We start from the raw sequence: 11,031 nt of genomic DNA, 5'->3' as shown, positions 1-11,031 counted from the left end.
ATTTGACTTGCAGGAATTAAGATGATGAATATCTAGTAATAATGGCGATTAGGGGAAATGAACATTTTCATACACTATTTGCCTGAATTGAAATTATAATGTTTTAGAGCATTACCATTGAAATAATTAATTAAAAAAGCTCAAATCCTTTTACCCAACAATGAAACAACTGGGATCTACAAACAGGTATAAAAGTAGCAATACAACATATTTAGGTTTAAGGATGCTTCATTCTGTTAGATGCCATCCGCTCCGTTTCGGACTCATAGTGACCCTATCTACACTGAGGGAAACCCTGCCAGACTCGGCCCCCAGCAGTTACTATGTTTGAGATCCTCGTTGCAGCCCATGTCAGTTCATCTTGTTGATCACCTCCAGGGGGTGATATCTTCTGATAACATGTCCAAAGCATGTCATTATGAGTAATGATAAACTCAAAGCTTAGTGCCATGGAGTCAATGCCAGCTCATGGAGACCCTATAGGACAAGGTGAAGCTGCCCTTGTGAGTTTCTGAGATCATAACTCTCTATAGGAGTGGAAAGCCCACTTTTCTCCTGAGAAGTGGCTGGTGGTTTCTGACGAGTCACCTTGTAGTCATGTGTTAGCCGCCCAACACATAACCACGACACTACCAGGCCTCCACATCCTTAGTAAAAAGTCTTTTGAAAACATACTATATTTATATAATAGCTTTAAAGAAAAAGAATAGAATGGCGTCCCTCTTGGAAACTCCTAAGTGGCAGTCCCACGCTGTCCTGTAGGGTCGCCATGACTCGACATGGGCTCGATGGCTGTGAGTGTGGGTTCTAGACCACAGCTGTCAATATGAACTACAGCTGAGGAAACGAAAACAAAGATCCTCACAACTTGACCTCTAGAGAATCGTCAGCTTAAATTAATAAAAGATGGAAGTTGTCACCTTTCATTTTACTTGAACACATACCCAACACTCAAAGAAGCAGCAGTCCAGAAATCCAACAGGCTGCACTGGGAAAATCTGCTTCAAATGACCTCTTCCAGGACTAACGAACAAAGACTAAGGTGCAACTGGTCCAAGTCACTTTGAAGCCTGCCTTTGCTGTGCGGTAAACACTGGACCCCCCACTGCCTCTGTTCAAAGCTACTAGCCTCACTGCCGGAGAAAGAAGAGGCTATCCATTTCATTAAGGGTCTGACTCTATAGCAGTTTTCACATACACAAGAAGAGAACAACCAAGTCAAACTCATTGCCATCGAGTGAATTCTAACTTATATGAACGCTGAACCATGAGTAAGGAAGATCAGGGAAGAATTTATGCATTCGAATTATAGTAATCGTGAAGAATATTGAAAATACCAGGTATTCCCAGAAGAACAAACATCTGTCTTGGAGCAAGTGCAGCCAGAGTGCTCCTTAGAAGCCAGGCATTTTCAAAACATTCTCAGAGGAGACCCAGAAATACAGTCAATAAAAAAGAGGAGGCCTTTCAATGAAATGGACTGATACCGTAGCTGCAACAGTAGGCTCAAACATAATAATTTTGGATTTTGCAGGTCTGGGCAGTGCTGCTCTCTGTATTACATAGGGTCTTTCAGTCAAAACCTATTTAACAGCATCCAATAACTTTCCTGAACATTTTTTTCTCTATAATGTTTGTCTTCAACTGAGGTTTTGTACTTACTTTGAAAGTTTTGAGCAAAGATTTATTTTACTTAACCCGCCCCCTCCTTTAGAGGGGTACTTTAATACTCGAGACATAGGCTGAGTGAGAGATACAAACACTAGTTTCTTCTACTTTGTATTTTACAATCATTGTTTGTACTCTCCATTAAATGAGAAAAGCTAACTTTTTAGACGTGGCTATTTGGTTATTTAATTATTTGGATGGATCTGACGTAAATTGTATTTTTGTGCTCTATGGAAAAAAAGGAGGTCACTTGATAAATTAGTAATTTAAACAATATTTTTCCAACGCTTTAAATAGCAACTATTATAGCACTAAAACATTAGTATGAAAAGGAATGTTGCTAATTTATGAGTAATAGTTCTCTTGAATATCCATTAAGAAGCAAATTCTAATTAATATCTTATTAACCATTGAACTACCTAATATACTTGGAACCAAAGAAGTTCAATTACAGAAGTGTTCTGAAATTCATTATTTTCAGGATTTTCAGATAGGTGCCATTTTATTCTATGAGTCTGTTTTAATAATTTTCTGTGCATAAATGTTATTTATTTTCAATGTACCTATGCTCTAGATATCTCAGAATCAACTGTATGATACTAAGTAAGGCAGTGTGTGTGTGTGTGTGTGTGTGTGTGTGTGTGTGTGTGTAGAGAGAGAGACAGAGGGAGAGAGAGAAAACAGGTCTGTTAACTTTTAATTTATTATTAAAAAGGATAATTATGCAAGTAATATTTTTTTTGTCTCAGGGACAGATCAACACTAAAAACTATTAATATAACTGAAACATCATTAGAGTTTTCAGACTTGGATTATAATACTGTATATGATACCTATGTAACTACCAGCACCAGATTTGGTGATGGGAAAATAAGAAGCAATATTATTAACTTTCGAACACCAGAAGGAGGTGAGTTTTTAATGGATATAAGTAAATTGAAATAATAAATTTCTCAGAAAAAGTATTAAATGTCAACATAAAATATTATTAAGTTTTACCAAATTTTAATATCTGATATCAGTTGAATGAAAATTCAGTTTGCTCACTTACTTTGTAAAGTTGGAAAAGCTAATTTTTTGTACCTTAATTTCTCATTTATGGAACAATGTCATATTTACGTGTACTTCTTCAAACTCTTGCAACTATTAAATATGTTTATATTTGTAGATGCACTGGCCGCAGAACTTGACATGCAATAAGCAGATTAGGGGGTTATTAAGTGCAATGAAATGCATGAAGGTTAGCTCTCTGCCTTTGGCCCTTGCTGTTCAATTTCAAAATTATTAGTTAAATTAAGATTTCATATTATGTATTCTAAACTGGAAACTTGTGTAATATTGTTTCTAAACACAGGCAAGTTTGGACTACTTTACAATTGTGATAATGTTTAATGAGTAAGAAATCCATCTATTCTGTTCCTGGGTATTGCTATTTGGTTGTTACAGGGATGGTCCATGAGCTTTATGTATTTCATTTCTAATCTCCAATTGCATGTTATTTATAATTTGATATTTTAAAAAACAGTTCTCATCACCTTGATATATCAAAGGCAGGTAAAACTTAAGACACTCATAATGTGAAGTTTCCCTGATGCCACAAGGACTTTTTGTCATTTTTAAATTATTTGTATTACAGCACCAAGTGATCCTCCCAACGATGTCTACTATGCAAATCTCAGCTCTTCATCAGTAATTCTTTTTTGGACACCTCCTTCAAAGCCTAATGGGATCATACAATATTATTCTGTTTATTACAGAAATTCTTCAGGTACTTTCATGCAGGTAAGACATATGGTTTCTCTTAGGTTAAAAATGTATTATTAAGATCTTTGCCTTTTGTTCACAATAAAACAGATTAAATGTCACAGAAGGAATAGATTGCATTATGTTGATAGTTGTAAACAGATACATATTTTGTGAAACTTGCATTGGTGTAGAAGTATTGTGGTATACATGCATGTGCACCCATATTTACATAGCAATTTCAAAATGTACTAATAACAATGAAGCTGCCATATCTTTATAACTGTGACTTTAAACTTCATTTTCTTCATGAAGTATTCTCTGAATAGTTGCCTTTTTCATTTATCTTTACATTTTTTTAACCACTAGAGTTGCTGCTCTAATTTTGCCACTAGAGTTAATGCTTGTATAGAGCAATTCTGGGGCAAATGCACACTTGTTTAGTATAGTTGTTTTGCAGGTTCGTGAATGGATGGAATTCTGTAAGCTGTGTCAGATCTAACTCAGCACAGAGTAGAGGAAAGTGGAGATGGGTACAGTTTTCACCTTCTACTAAGCACACATTTAGAATATATACTATAGCATGGTATCTAAGAGTGGGCTTGCAGTAGTGTGACTAAGACGTGGTGCCAAAATGAAAGTACCCTCCCCCGAACATCGAGCAGTTTATTTCTGTTCCTTTTCCTTCTGCTCAGATTAGGGAAGAGGCACGGGAATTAGTGCTGCAACAGTTTTCCCCACAGAATTGCTTTTGTGAATTTAACAATGGATCATTAACCGATTGAAATCATTCAAATTGCAGTCTTTTCTTCTTTCATGCATCTAACAATGGCATTGTAAAGTGGCTTCAGTAGTTCTGAGTTTAGCACTGATTTTGACATGGTTCTATTTAGTTGATTGCTTAGGCATGGCTCTATTGTGTTCCTTTGTGTCCACATTTTGTCTACATCTAAATAATCCAATGTGAAGTGTCTAACTGGAGCCATGGTACGCAGTGGGTCGCCAACCTCAAAGACAGCAGTTCAAAGCCACCAGCTACTCTGTGGAAGAAAACTCTGCTTTGAAAAGAATTACAGCCTGGGACACCCCAGTAGCAGTTCTGTCCTGAGCTATAGGGTCACGATGAGTTGGAATAGATTTGAAGGCAATGAATGAGCGAAGCATCTCTTAGGAACTTACTTGGTCAGAACTGAGTGAATAATATGATGTCATTTGCAATTCATCTGTCTTAGAAAATATTAAATAATTTTAGGAATGCTTTCAAGTGTGACAGCTGCAAGAAGGCAAAGGCTGATGAAGTCAGTAGGCTTTAGAGTCATGGTGTCATGTTGCTTAAAGCACATCCATGCTTTAATTCATTCCTGGAGTTAGTGTTAAAAATAGCATGATGGGATTTTCATTTTGAATTGGTAGAATAGAGGAAATCCTCAAAATGTAAATTATGTGATAGAAAAGGTATACACCTTTTATTTTTTCCTTATCTCCCTCTTTCCTACCAATTTTAAAATAATACCTCACTCATGACACATCGTATTCGACCTCTTCTTCCAGGAATCTGCTTCCTGTCTTGCGGCCCGACAGCTTTTCTTTTCATCCTCTGAAATCTCCCTCCTGTTCGCCTACCAGTGACTCTGGAGTAGACCTTGACCCTTGGCAATTGCCATGAGTTTAGGTCAGAGCAGTTTTGCTCCATAGAGTTTTCAATGGCTGATTAAAAGAACAAACAAAACAAACTCTCTTTATTGAATTGGGAGAAGGTTTACCAAGCATTATCTTTAATAATTCAGACACATCTTGTTTCAACTCATCCATTGCTGTCTCCTTGATGGCTCGTGCCTTATTCTCCCTGTGTTTCCAGTTTTGATTCTTCTTTTTTTTAACCCTCTGAACTTGGTCCTTGGGTAAATGCTGCCCTTTTTATCTTAAATGGTTGATTCTTCAACAGATGGTGAGTTCAATTTTAGACCCCGAGAGTGACGAAAGGCCGTAGTCTTGGGAGTCCCAACTCTCTCTCTGTCTGCCCAATAGGCCTGTTCTCCTTTCTGTTTTTCCATTTTGTCTCACCTTTTTGTCCCAGTTTATCCAGGACCTTTTAATGTGATCTCATTCGGAGTAATGGTAGCTGACACCATATAGTTCTGCTGGTCTCAGGGTTGTGGAGACTGCTGCTTACATGTCCATTAGTCCACTGACCAATTGATTTCTTAAGTCTATTGATTTTCATCACTCACTCTTCTTTCCTCCAGAAAGGGCGAGACCAATAATTGCACCTTAAATGGCTATTCAGGAACTTTAAAAATCTCAGTTACTTCTCACCAAAGTAGAATGTAAAACTTTGACTTTATGAAATAAATTGTGTTAATTTACTTTAGTGTCCCCAGAGATAAGGGTCCTGATCCCCCAGGCATGGTAACTCTCAATGGCTGATTTGTGAGAAATAGATATCTAGGTCTTTCTTCCCAGGTACCTCTGGATGTATTCAAACTTTCAGCCTTGGGTTAGCAGTGCAGTAATAATGTATTCCACCCTTGGACTCCGCTGTTATGTTGTTGTTAGCTATTGTCAAGTTCATTCTAACTCATAGTGACCCTATGTACAAACATTGCCTGGCCCTACTCCATCATTGTAAATACTGATATAATTTTGCCCCACTGTTATCATAGATAGGTTTAATGCTAAGTAAGTATTTTATTCAAAAGAGTGCAATATATCTTTGCAATTAAATTATAATTTGGGGAAAAGTTGAGTGTATAATGAAGTGATTATTTCCTTTTCATGCCTCTGGGAATTTTATCTCTCTAGTACACGTGCAAATTTGTCTTGGAGGAAATAAGGCTAGAGTTCTATGTAAAGCAAGGATGGTGAGACTTCATCTTACATACATTGAACCTGTTGTCAAGAGAGACCAGTCCCTGGAGAAGGACATCATGTTTGGTAAAGTAGAGGAGTGGTGACGAGGAAGGCCCTCAAGGAGATGGATTGACACAATGGCTGCAACCATGGGCTCAGGCACAGGAACAATTGTGAGGATGGCTTAAGACTGGCAGTGTTTCTTTCTGTTGTGTGTATGACTCAGGGCACCTAACAACAACACTACTACTGAATTCACTACCATGGAGTGAATTCTCCCTCGTGGCTCCCTTCTAGGAGCCCTGGTCACTCATTGGTCTGCTAACCACAAGCTCAGCAGTTCAAATCCACCAAGAGCTCTGAGGGAGGCAGATGAGCCTCTCTGCTCTCTTAAACAGTTACTATCTTGGAAATTCATGGGGGCAGCTCAACTCTGCCCTCTATGGTCTCTAAGAGCCACAATGGACTCTATGGTAGGGAGATTTTTAGTACTATGGAGCCATATATCTTAGTTTTGCCTTCGCCTGTTCCACATTGATCCTATATAGTGTATTAACTCTTCTCCCTTTTCATTTCCACCCACTTAATGTTTCTTTAGTGTGCTAGAATCGTGTCTTGTAAGCTGAATGTGTTCGATGAATAATTGTTGATCAAATTTGAAAGTTAAATACATTCTGACTACATATGTATTCAAAGGAGGAGGCCTAATTAAATAATTTACACCAAAGCATATTTGTCTCTGGATAGTATATAGGTGAATAGAATAAGCACCTTGGTAATTGGTCAACTCTGCCATATTTATTACACATCTGTGCATGCTGAATCACATACCTGTTGTTAGGTGCCGTCGAGTTGGTTCCAACTCACAGTGCACCTGTGTTCAACAGAGTGAAACGCTGGCTGGTCTTGAGCTACCCTCAGAATTGTTCTTATGGTTGAGCCCACTGTTACAGCCACAACTTCAATCCATCTTTTTGAGGGGCTTGATCTCTTTTGTTGCCCCTCTACTTTACGAAGCACGGTGTCCTTTTCCAGGAACTTGTTTCCTTGACAACATGCCCAAAGGATGTGAGATGAAGCCTAGCCATCCTTGCCTCTAAGGAACATTCTGGCTCTCCTTCCAACATAAATTTGTTTGCTCTTTGGCAGTCCATTGAATTTTCAATATCCTCCTCTAGCACCATAATTCAAATGCATGAATTTTTCTTTGGTCTTTCTTATTCAGTTTCCAACTTTCACGTGCCTATGAATTGATTGACAACACCATAGCTTGGGTCAGGTGCACCTTAGTCCTCAAAGTTACGTCCTTGCTTTTCAACACTTTAAAGAGGTTTTGTACAGCCGATTTACTAAATGCAATACATTGCTTATCTCTTGACTGCTGCTTCAGTGAGCATTGACTGTAGATCCAAGCAAGGTGAAACCCTTGACAACTTTAATCTTTTCTCCACATATTATAACATTACCTATTGGCCAGTCATGAAGATTTTGGTTTTATTTACATTGAATTATAATCCATACTGAAGGCTGCAGTCCTTGATGTTTATCAGGAAGTACTTTAAGCCCTCCTCATTTCAGCAAGTAAGGTTGTGTCATCTATATATTGCATATTGTTAGTAATCCTTCCACTAATCCTGATGCTAATATTTTCATATAACTCAGCTGTCTCCGATTAGCAGGAATAAATTCAGAGTCATTCAAAATAACTTGTCAATTAACAGTTATGAAACCCATGGGTAATAGTATATTCTAAAACAATGGAAAATTAAAATTAATATAAAAATACCTTAAACCTTTTAAAACTACTATATATAAACAAGGTGAACCACTTGCTGAAAATTATTAACACTTTTGGCTCATATTTTGCATGTAGTTGCTATTTTCTTCAATGTTCCTATTGCTAAAAGCCCAAAACCAAAAACAATAAAACAACCCATCAAAACACTGTCATGGAGACAATTCTGGCCCATAGCGCCTGTTAGCCTGGGTTGACCAGAGAAACAAATCCAGAGAAACTAATATGTGTGTAAGAGAGAGTTTTATATCAAGAAGTGATTATATATTAAGAAAACATCCCGCCCCAGTCCAGATCAAGTCCATAAGTCCGAAGTTAGCCCATATGTCTGATACCAGTCTATAAATTCCTCTTGAGACTCACACAAAACATGCAGTAATGCTGAATGCAGGAAGATCACAGACCTGTGGGTGGAAAGTCTCGTGGATCCAGTGGCAGTGGAAGCATCTCCAGGGCTTTGGCTGGCATCAGCGTGTTTTTATGTGGCTTGTCAACAGAAAGGGGAAGCATAGAGGATGTGTGTCCTGCCTCAAGGGAGGAAGACAGGAGTTCTGGAATTCTTTGGAGAATGCCATGTCCACTCAGAGGCCTCCTTGACTATATCCTGATTGACAGGCTAGACTCCACCCCTCAGCTCAAGTTACATAACTTCCACAGACCACCCCTTGCCAACTTGACACTTTTACACAACTCTTTAGCCATATACCATATACACTTGAGGATAAGCTGACTTGAATATCAGCCGAGACACCTAATTTTACCACAAAACTGCATAAAAATGTGCTGAAAAGCATAGCTTATACACAAGTATATACAGTAATTTTTAAACAAAAAAATAATAAAATCATAACTGTACCTAACAGGATAACATTAAGATGCATACAATTCAATATGTACCAGCCTTGTTTAAACATAATATTTGATAAGTGAACACCACAATAGCCTATGCCTAACAATTGCAGTTAAGTAGCACCTACACCTTAATCCTGTAATCCTATGAATATATTCCAGCACCTATGAAAGTTTGTAAGCCAGCTGCTTCATGTCTTTATCCTCCCAATTTGGGGCATCCAATTTTTAAACTGCCCACTTACATCAACCCAGTTCTCTGAGGAGACAATCATATTCTTTGATGTGAAGAATCTTCATTCCAGTTGCAACCTTGTGAGTATGCATCCATAAGCAAAGTCAAATCTGGACAGGCTGTCCATAAAGCCAGCAGCAATATGCAGTTCACAGGGTCAAATATCTTATCTCCACCTGTTCATGTTCAGGTCAACTCAATATGATTGCCTCACCAGGGCTCCCTTTGGTCGCCTTGCTTTTAGACCATGGGCAGCGTCACAAATTCTCAACAACCCTAACCCCCTTGTGCTAAGTCATGAACTTCAGACCTGTCAACCTGTTTTTGTCTTCCCCTCTAGTCCCTGTGAAGCAGGTCCACAGGTGTCAGTTGCAAGAATCAGCCTGTCTCTTGATTGCTGTATTTCTCCCACGTCCACTTGACAAGTGGATCCAGCTGGTCACCTAGCAAGCATTTCTGGCTGTCTGCAGGCTCCTGTTAATATTCAGTCCTAGAGAAGAGGGTTTCTTCGTGATTCCAAATTTTTCCCAGCTTCTGACACAAACCACTAGTTCAAAATTTTTTTAAAAGTCAAAGGTTACTTTTTTCCCCCTTCAATCTGTCAACAGCAAGATTGTTCAAGCCTCTTCACCTTCAAATGTCCTTAGCACACAAGGCACTGGGTGGAGCTTAACTTTTCGAGCCTTCTTTGCAGGTGTGCCCTATACCCATTTATCAATAAAAATAGTCAAAACAAAACCGTATAAAGCTAGTACAGCCATATCCTAAACTCAATTCTTAAAACAGTCAAATTCCATCCTTATCTATCTTATTTTAAACCTTATCTAAACTATTCCATTGATACAAAATGTGGTCTTAGGCATCAAGCAATGGCCTTCTGTCAACCATTGTGACCTTCTGTTAGCCGTTTTCACTAAGAGGCATGGTCTCAGAGAAGTTAAAGGGGGCAATTTCGCCCCTTGAGCTAAAAATATACATTAATCACATTAATTCTTGCCATTTCAAACAGGAATAACCAAAGACAACAACCAAAGAAAAGAATTAAAACTTTTACTTCCCACATTCTTTCCAGAAAACCACCCAGTAAACTGCCTGGCCATATCTGATATGGCCGTATCTGACCTCTGGCTAGCCAAAGAAGAAAACTACCATGAGGCATCCACTCTAAATCTTCATGAATTGTTTCTCTAGTATCCCACTCCCAAGGTACCATAACGTGTTCTTAGTTTTGGTAGACTAGAGAAACACATACAGAGACAGTTATATATATGTAAGAGAGGGTTTTATATCCCAGAGCAATAGTATATTAAGAAAACATCCCAGCCCATTCCAGATCAAGTCAATAAGTCCTATATTAGCCCATATGTCCAATACAAGTCTATGAACTCCTCTTGAGATTCATGCAACACATGCAATGATACCAAAGGCAGAAGATTACAGGCCATTGGGTGGAAACTCATGAGGATTCAGTGATGGTGGAAGCATCTCAGTGCTGGCGTGGGTCTTCAGCTGGCTTCTCCTGCTCCAGGGCTCTGGTTCCTTCAGCATAGCTCCGTGTGGCTTGTCCACAGGAATATCTCAAAGGGAGAGTATGTGTCATGCAGCTAGGGAGGAATATAGGAGTTCCTAGAATCCTCTTAAGAAGGTCATGCACACACAGAGGTCTTGTTGGCTATGACATGATTGACAGGCTAGATTCCACCCCTTTGTTCAAGTAGACAGGAGACTATATACTGCCACCGTGACCTTATAAGATATAGTAGAACTTCTCCATAGGGTTTCCAAGGCTGTAAGTCTTTTTACAGTTGAGTTTTAGCTCAACTTTTTCCTACAAAGCAGGTGGCACTTATGAATCACCACTTTTCTTGGTGTAGCAGCTCAAGGCTTAAAA

The 11,031-nt window shown here is 38.6% G+C and overlaps 1 protein-coding gene across 1 annotated transcript in view; it reads left to right on the top strand.

The window, feature by feature from the left end:
- Positions 1 to 11,031, top strand: part of PTPRQ (protein tyrosine phosphatase receptor type Q) — a 276,229-nt gene that overhangs the window by 119,671 nt on the left and 145,527 nt on the right. The window contains 2 exon segments of the mRNA XM_045288666.1: positions 2,418 to 2,578; positions 3,305 to 3,450. Coding sequence (XP_045144601.1) covers positions 2,418 to 2,578; positions 3,305 to 3,450 — 307 coding nt within the window.

The sequence above is a fragment of the Echinops telfairi genome, unplaced genomic scaffold, assembly GCF_000313985.2.
Source record: "Echinops telfairi isolate 266 unplaced genomic scaffold, ASM31398v2 ScPeMD7_2;HRSCAF=8, whole genome shotgun sequence".
NCBI lineage: Eukaryota > Metazoa > Chordata > Mammalia > Afrosoricida > Tenrecidae > Echinops > Echinops telfairi.
This window is presented reverse-complemented; position numbering and strand designations above follow the sequence as displayed.